Source organism: Lissotriton vulgaris, chromosome 7 (genome assembly GCF_964263255.1).
Source record: "Lissotriton vulgaris chromosome 7, aLisVul1.2, whole genome shotgun sequence".
Classification (NCBI taxonomy): Eukaryota; Metazoa; Chordata; class Amphibia; order Caudata; family Salamandridae; genus Lissotriton; species Lissotriton vulgaris.
The window spans coordinates 1489885349-1489894427 of NC_141695.1; the positions used below are offsets into that span (position 1 = coordinate 1489885349).

At 46.9% G+C, this 9079-nt stretch overlaps 1 protein-coding gene across 1 annotated transcript in view; it reads left to right on the forward strand.

The window, feature by feature from the left end:
• Positions 1-9079, forward strand: part of LOC147705855 (extracellular calcium-sensing receptor-like) — a 239223-nt gene that overhangs the window by 148419 nt on the left and 81725 nt on the right. The window contains exon 3 of the mRNA XM_086929571.1: positions 7523-8356. Coding sequence (XP_086785697.1) covers positions 7523-8356 — 834 coding nt within the window. The remainder of the gene's footprint in view (positions 1-7522; positions 8357-9079) is intronic.

Sequence of the window (9079 nt, forward strand, 5' to 3'; positions counted from 1 at the left end):
AACAGAGTGCTTCAGAACCGGCTTGAACTGGGCACAGGCCCCTCTCCCCTCAGAGAACAAAGGATTTTGGGGTATAAGTATTGGGACCCTGATCCCAAGAAATTAGATCACTTCTGGACTTACAAGACGAAACCTCTGCTGAGGAGAAGGAACCTGAAGAAACTGAGGAGAAACTATTCCCAAGCTGAAGTGCTGCTTGAGGGATTGGCCTGCAGTGGTTGCCTGACTGCCAAAGAGAGGAGAAAGAACTTTGTGGACTTTTCTTTCAACTTGTGCAAAGATCTCCAAGGGCTTGGAAGAGGGCTTGCCCCCTGACCGAAGTCCCAGGACCAGTGGACTTCACCAGCCTTTGTGAATTGCTGCTGGAAACAAGTGGCTACAGAGGCAGGGAGCTGTGACCGACTCTCACGACCAGCCCTGTGTCCAGTAGGCACCACACCAAGCAACATCCGCCTCGAACAACGCAAGCTCTGCGCTCACCGACTCTGTCAATGAGCCGTAGCCTGCACCGTGACTGAAAGGACACCGCGACATGTAACGCCTCGCTACACCGAATCGAACTGGTCTGACCGACGCGGTCCCTGCTGCTGACTTCGAGCGGCTGGTTCCACATTGTACAATTCAGTTCAGTCACTAAATGTTCTCTTCCCCTATACCCACTTTACACCCCCCTTCCACCACCCTGCTGGCATTAGTGTCCCTCTTGGTCGCACCAAAGACAAAACTTTTCAGCCCCCAGGAATATATTTACTCGTAACCATGAGCTAGAGCTTCCTTGCACCCCCCCATTTGCCTATTGCCCATGGCACCATGAAAAAGCGGCTATACTCCTGGCCCTTGTGCCACCCCCTCCCTCAAACCATCTCCTTGGCTATGTGCTCAGCCAGTAGATTTCAGAAAACACATTGAATCTCTAACCAGACTAAACATTTGAAATTCCTCCTGATATAACAGTTTTCAAATTTGAGCTGATGATGCCAATGCTCCTTTTGCACGAAAATTATATCAATGTCAGCTGTTACGTTTTGGGATAAATGTAATTATTTTTTTGACGGTTGCCCGTTTAGATTATGTAAATGATATCACCTGACTCAGTACTTAGCACCCTGCATATGATACAGTTCACATTAGAGATGTCACAAGGTTTTTCTGCTCTTTATTAATCCTGAGTATATTTATAATTGTTTGTGACACAGATGCTATCCATTGCAATTTATGGTATTGTACAGACTGTGAACGAGAATTTTAAATAGTATTTAGCCTGCTTGCTGAACATTAGTCAAATGGGGATTATATATATTCCATTGACTAAATATTACTTTTCAGTGTGACAACGGCGGTCAAACAGCCAAATTGTGTACTTTGTCTGGTGTTGCTCAATGCAATAAACAGTTGTTAATCTTCTCCCGTCTTTGAGTGCTGGTTCTCTGTCCTATTGCAGTGGTATTGTGGCACATGTACATATAGGTACCCATATGCAGGACCAATCTCCCCCAACACGCGGGACCCCAACAAACTGCAAAAATTCCTTCTTTATTAAGCGCAGACGCGTTTCGTTTTGTCGAAAAACTTCCTCAGTGCAGCCTGGAATTTGTGCAAGTGGGCGGTTCTCACAGTTTCTAGTGTCCCTCACCCCGCCGCTTATCTTCACAGTTATGCAGGTAAGCGGCGTGTCCTGTCATGTTCGTGACAAACGAAACGCGCCTGCGTTTAATAAAGAAGGATTTTTTGCAGTTTGTTGGGGTCCTGCGTGTGCTTCCCTCCTTTGCGAGTTGGGGGAGATTGGTCCTACATGTGTCAGGATGCAGCCACGAACATCCCTTGAAGCGCCCACCCCCTTTGGGAGTCCTGTGTAATTGGTGGCAACTTTTGAAGACTGCAAGCTCTGTGGTATACCGGGACACGCCGCTTACCTGCATCCTGCCCGGTCACTACAGGTGAAATACGACTTCGTGGGGGGCGTGCAGCTCACCGGGGCATCATGCACGAGCTGGAACTGTGAAGATAAGCGGAGGGGCGAGGGACACGAGAAACTGTGAGAAGCGCCTGCTTTACAGAACTTGGTGAGCATCAGAGTGAAGGGAGCAGACACCGCCCATTTGGGCCAGTACTGACGTTAGGTGTCTGCTCCGTGTGAGTTTCCTGGTTTAACACTTCTCTGGTGCCTTAACACCAGCACTGCCTTTAACCAGCGGTAGAAGTGGGCGGGGACGGAAGGGCACGGCGTGCCCCTACTTCTAAAAATAATTTCAGCCCGTTCCCCTACTTCTTTCTTTGAAAAAAGCATCCCGGGACGGAGAGAATAGTCCTACTAAAAACGAGAACTTTTTTTTCAGCTTCCAGGGGCTGCTCGCACTTCTCTGTTGAACTCCAGAGGCTGCAGCAGCCCCTCCCTGAGCTCGCACAGACTGCGGGTAGGCCCATTGTCATTCCGATTGAGGCTGATTATCTCCTTTGGAATGACAATGCGCCCGCCTGCTGCCTGCCTTTAGCATATGCCAGCGAGATCTGCATGAGGTGTCTCTGGTATCTGGGTGCAGGCCATGGCTCGTTGTGCAACAAATATACGAGATGGGTCCACAAATGTGTAATCAAAACTTTAAAACAATCCCGCTGGGGCGTGAGAGGTGCGCTGTGGGCAGTGTAATCTGCTGTTTGGAAAACACAACCCTGACGTCGATGACGCGGAGGAGGTGAGGAAAAGCATTACATTTGATCAAGCTATTTTTATAGACAGTATACTTGTAAAAACACTTGTGGCTGTCAAAGGCGTGCCCGAGGGTGCTTGCTTCTTCTAATGCGTTTTATGGAATATATATTTTGCTTAGTGCTCTAAGCTGTGTTTTTATACGTGTGTTTTGCTGCTCGGTACGTGATGTATTAAAGGGGAAATCTGGCGAATATTACATTAGTCTCAACACCCAGCAGACGTAATTGAACAAGGGAACATCGTGGGATGCCTATTGTTGGGGATTGTTCGAAATACAGGTCGATAAACAGAACGGGGTTTTCCTTTAAACTGCCAGGCCCCTTTAACTGGAGGACCACGAGATCTTAAGCCCTCCTCTGCGATCCTGTGGCCTTTAAGGTGTGATGAGGCTCTGCTCAGGGGAGAAGCCAGAAAATCAAAATGCCCAGAACTTTGAACTACACTTATAATGGCAAGCAGCATGTGATGAGAGTGTCCTTTGCACTCCCTAAAAGAGCGGCCTTCACTGCTCCATCCAACCAAGGGAGTAGTCAGAAAATTAGAATGCCCCCCATTTTGCAGTAAACCTCTGATGCACACCAAGCAAAATAAGTAAATGTGCCCATCCTCCACTCGAAGAAGTGACGGGGACAGGAGAAGTGACGGGACAGGAGAAGTGAAGTGAAGGGACAAGAGAAGGAGAAATGAAGTGAAGGGACAGGAGAAGGAGAAGTGAAGTGAAGGGACAGGAGAAGGAGAAGTGACGGGGACAGGAGAAGGAGAAGTGACGGGGGCAGGAGCAGTGAACGGGGCAGAAGTGAAGGTACAGGAGAAGTGAAGGGACAGGAGAAGTGAAGGGACAGTAAAAGTGAAGGGACAGGAGAAGGAGAAGTGACGGGACAGGAGACGGAGAAGTGACGGGACAGGAGAAGTGACAGGAGAAGTGACGGGACAGGAGAAGTGACGGGACAGGAGAAGTGACTGGGGCAGGAGAAGTGACGGGGCAGGAGAAGTGACGGGGCAGGAGAAGTGACGGGGACAGGAGAAGTGAAGGGACAGGGGAAGTGAAGGGACAGGAGAAGTGAAGGGACAGGAGAAGGAGAAGTGACGGGACAGGAGAAGGAGAAGTGACGGGACAGGAGAAGGAGAAGTGAAGGGACCAGGAGAAGGAGAAGTGACGGGACAGGAGAAGTGACGGGACAGGAGAAGTGACGGGACAGGAGAAGGAGAAGTGATGGGACAGGAGAAGTGACGGGACAGGAGAAGTGACGGGACAGGAGAAGTGACGGGACAGGAGAAGTGATGGGACAGGAGAAGGAGAAGTGAAGGGACAAGAGAAGTGAAGGGACAAGAGAAGTGAAGGGGCAGGAGAAGTGAAGGGACAGTAAAAGTGAAGGGACAGGAGAAGTAGAAGTGATGGGACAGGAGACGGAGAAGTGACGGGACAGGAGAAGTGACGGGACAGGAGAAGTGACGGGGGAAGGAGAAGTGACGGGGCAGGAGAAGTGACGGGGACAGGAGAAGTGAAGGGACAGGAGAAGTTAAGGGACAGGAGAAGGAGAAGTGACGGGACAGGAGAAGGAGAAGTGACGGGACAGGAGAAGGAGAAGTGACGGGACAGGAGAAGGAGAAGTGAATGGACCAGGAGAAGGAGAAGTGACGGGACAGGAGAAGTGACGGGACAGGAGAAGTGACGGGACAGGAGAAGGAGAAGTGACGGGACAGGAGAAGTGACGGGACAGGAGAAGTGACGGGACAGGAGACGTGACGGGACAGGAGAAGGAGAAGTGACGGGACAGGAGAAGGAGAAGTGACGGGGCAGGAGAAGTGAAGGGACAGGAGAAGTGAAGGGACAGGAGAAGTGAAGGGACAGGAGAAGGAGAAGTGAAGGGGACAGGAGAAGTGACGGGGACAGGAGAAGTGACGGGGACAGGAGAAGTGACGGGACAGGAGAAGTGAAGGGACAGGAGAAGTGAAGGGACAGGAGAAGTGCCGGGGGCAGGAGAAGTGACGGGGGCAGGAGAAGTGACGGGGGCAGGAGAGGTGACGGGGGCAGAAGCGGTGACGGGGGCAGGAGCGGTGACGGGGGCAGGAGAAGGGAGGGGGCAGGACTGTTCCCATTGGGAGCAGAATCTAGACTGATTTGTATATGGCTGGGTCCAAACTGGAATGGCATGGTGAGCAAAGAAACAATGGATTTAGGCCCAGATCTCTGTACTGGGGTGAATGTAGGATATTGTTCTGCATTCAGTTGTTCTTTTTGCTATATTATGATTGAGCAGCTAGCTGGCGACATGAATATGAAGGAGCCTTTGTGGGTTTCCATGAGTCTAGATTCTCCTGAAGAATCCCTTTCTCTTCTGAGCCCTGCTTAACACATGTGTACAGGAGGAGCCCTGTATTCATGACCTCAATGTTTGAGACAAAAAATAATCATGGATTTCTGAACATTGAGTAAAAGCATTAAGGTAACATGTTGTTCCTGCTTATATTTCACACGCTTTACATAAACCTGTATTCCCTATGACTGTTTGCTTTTTCCTGAATTAAACCTCAAACATGTTTATCCATTGTTTTATTTAAATAACGTTATAAGCTGTAACTGGTCAGTGAAATGCTAAACGTACTACAAATTGGTATGTTTTGCTATTTCTAGCGACGCCCCGGACTCCGCCCACTGATTCAATCTTCGGTTATTCCCGCCCCCTGATTCTCCACCCACAGTTCCCCTACTTTTTTTCCCCCACTTCGACCACTGCCTTTAACCATTCGGAGTGAGGCAGGTTACGTGAAAAGGAGGGTGGGAGAGGCACTTGCACAAATTCCAGGCTGCACTGAGGAAGTTTTTCGACAAAATGAAACGCGTCCGTGCTTAAAAAAGAAGGAATTTTTGCAGTTTGTTGGGGTCCCGCAAGTGCTTCTCTCCTCTGCAAGTTGGGGGAGATTGGTCCTACATGTGTCGGGATGCAGCCACGAACATATATAGCCATATATATATATATATATATATATATATATATGTATATCACCATGGGTACTTATAACTAGGATGATCGTTCCATAGGAAATGCCTTTTTTGGGTACTTATAGCTAGGATGATGGTTCCATAGGAACTGCCCTTTTTGTGCTGCTAATAACTTTGGGGTTGTTTGATGAGTCTCCATGAAACTTACCAAAAGAGAGCTTCTTTTTGACTAGGTTCCACAAGGAAAGATTTGGGGTAGTCCAACAAGCAGGGGGCAACCAAAAAGGAAGTCCCAAAATGAAGTTTCCCCATTAATTTTTTGATCGGAACTTTAGACACAGCTGCAGCCCATACCGCAACAATTTTGTAATGAATTCACGCTTTTAAACCCCCACCCTGGGTGGGCCAGGGCTGTGTGGGAAGTGTGAGCTATATTTTAGGGGGAGGGGTGCATGCCCCCTCCAAATGGACTGGGACCATCTCTTAAAATAAAGGGGAGTGGGGCTAAGTGCCCCCCTGCTCGGACCAGGTGAGGCCCTGGGGACCCATACCTCGTGGCCAGCAAGTTAAATAAAGGGGATGGGGCTCCACATCCCAGAGCCATATAATGGCCCTAGGGACCTCCTCCCATGGGGCCAGATCAGTGAAGGTTTCCAAATGGTCCCCAACACCCAGGACACTGTCTATTTCCCTGTCTGCAGGCAGGGAAATTGCAAAGTAGGCCCACCAGGTGGGAGCATAAAGCTTCTCCTATCCGTTGAAAGAATAACATATTTCCCTGCCCTTGCTCTCAGGCAGGGAAATGCTTAGATTGCTCCCATCCAATGGAATAAAACAATATTGCCCCCGCAGGGTTTGAGCAATGCCAGCTCCTACTGAACCTTTGATGGATTGAAGCAGGAAAGCATGCAGGGCTGCGGGGGCACTGGGATACCCCACAGACCAAAAAAAAACAGGACTAGTTGTGACATGCCCCATGTGGGCACATGGGCATGCCACTTTATTATTAAAAAATTGAATGAAAATGCTGGCAAAGTCCCTGTGTGGGCCCTGGGGCTTCCTCTACAGGTCCAAAATTATAATGGTGTGTGGAACCAAGGCTGGCAGCCCATAGATAAATGCAAAATTGCTGCCTCTTGTGTTGACCCATGAAATGGTGCAGCCATGGCCTCTTATTAAAAAATAAACTGTGGTTGTCCCAGGTGGGACTGGGACACCCAGAAAAAATAAAAAACTGAATAGTAAAAATTAAATAAGGGGTCACACCTACTCATTTATTATTCACTGTTTCAAGGAGTGCCCCATAATGCCCTGGGAGGGCTATTTACGTATATTTTGTTTTAGGTGATGTCCCTAGAAGGGGCAAGGACATCATCAATATTTTTTTTAAATGTTGTGGGGTGTGGGTGGCAGTAGATGTTCTGCAGCCACCCAGCAACACTAGATAAAACACATTAAGTCTCCTGGGTCATTGAAACCTTGACCTGAGGAGAACGTGACCGAGCCAACTCGACGATGCAGCAAGCACAAGATAAATAGTTTTATTTATTTACTTTCTTTACTCCTCGCGTTGTATGTTCGACTCCACTACCCTTCCACCCTGCCCTCCCCCTCCCCACCCCACTGCCCAGCAGCACTCCCTCTGCGAGCCGCCAGTGATTTCTGGATACATTTTTCAAGAAATGTGCTTTCTGACGTACTTTGTACTTCACATTTATACATCATTGTAGACAGTGTGCAGTCAAAATATGCACCCTTGCATTTTGACTGTCAGGCAAGACATTGCTATCTATGTGTGTATGATTTGTATCCAAATTTGTGTCGACAATGAATTTATAACCTCATTTTGTATGTATTTCATCTTTTAGATCAGTTATGGATCTGGACTGCCCCTTCTAAGTGACAAGCATCAATTTTCATCTTTTGTACGATCCAACCCAAGCACAGAGAGAGTGCCGTATGTTATGGCACAGCTAGTGATTCAGTTTGGCTGGACATGGGTAGGAATCTTGGCATCAGCTAGTGACTATGGCATCCAAGGTGGTCAAATTTTGAGACATGAACTTGAAAGCAATGGAGTGTGCGTGGCCTTCTTGGAAACCCTGAGTGAGAACAACAATGATAAGAAAATATCATCAACTGTTAACCTAATCAAAAGATCCACAGTCACCATGGTTATTCTGTATTTGTACCACACTGAGGTGAGTGGTCTCATGGACACACTGGCAGTACAAGGTGTAACAGGCAAGGTGTGGCTAATGAGTCCAAGTCTACATGGTACCATTTTATTTTTCAAAGAAAATCTACGGCAACTGCTCAATGGTTCTCTTATCATCACACTTCAAAAACAAGAGAGCTGGACATTCCAAACATTTCTCTATCAAGTACACCCGCTGTCCAGTCCCTCTGACATTTTTGTGACTTCTTTCTGGGAACACATATTTGAATGTCACTGGGAGACAAATATGAGAAACACAAGTATAGCAGATAAGACAAACAACATTCAGACTAACAGTATTTGCACCGGGTTGGAGCAGTTGAAGGCACTTCCAAACGCAGTATACAATGTGGAAAATTTCCGTTTCTCCTATTATGCCTACAAGGCTGTATATGTGCTGGCTCATGCCCTGGACAATATGTTATCCTGCAGTCGAAAAAAAGCTAAATGTCTTAGTCTTCATCATGTTTTTCACCCTTGGCAGGTCAGTAATACTTCATCGTTCTCACACACACAATCCATAAACAATTTGTTTCAAAATCAGTGATTCAGTGTTTCTAAGCACCTCAACCAGAATGTTGAATATTTTCATGTTTGAACTGAAAATAGTTATTCTATTTAGTAAAATATTCCAACTCTATGATAAACTAATATTAAAGGTTCTTATACATCATCATTTGATACAGTTATGTCATATGCCTACATCAACTGTCAATCTAAAATTTGTGAAATTATCTAGTGATTGTGATGGCCTACCCATTAATATTCAAATATTTAATACTCCCAGCCAAGCACCACTCTGAAATCATTCTTATCAAAAACGTATCTTTGGAACTATAACAAGAGCTTCATACAAGCAAATGTGCTAATATCAATGAGTCCTTTCAACGATAGAGCTCAACAGAGCTCAATGTCCATTGAGGACTGGCAAAAAAAGCTTGTAGAATTGGAGTGCACTCACTGGCAAAGTCAGTAGTGATGGGTGGCAATCTTGGAAAGTGATTTCGTAAAGCTACAAGATGGCGTGCACGTAGTTTCAAGAAACAATGTGGCAGCCATCATGGAACGGTATAACAATAAGTATAACCAATAATATTATAGCATGAAGCAAAGTACAGGTTCTGACTCAGACACAGTACTTTTGGGAATAATTTTAGGCAAAATTAACCTATTATGTCGAAATAAAATCTTAGATGTCTCTCAATAT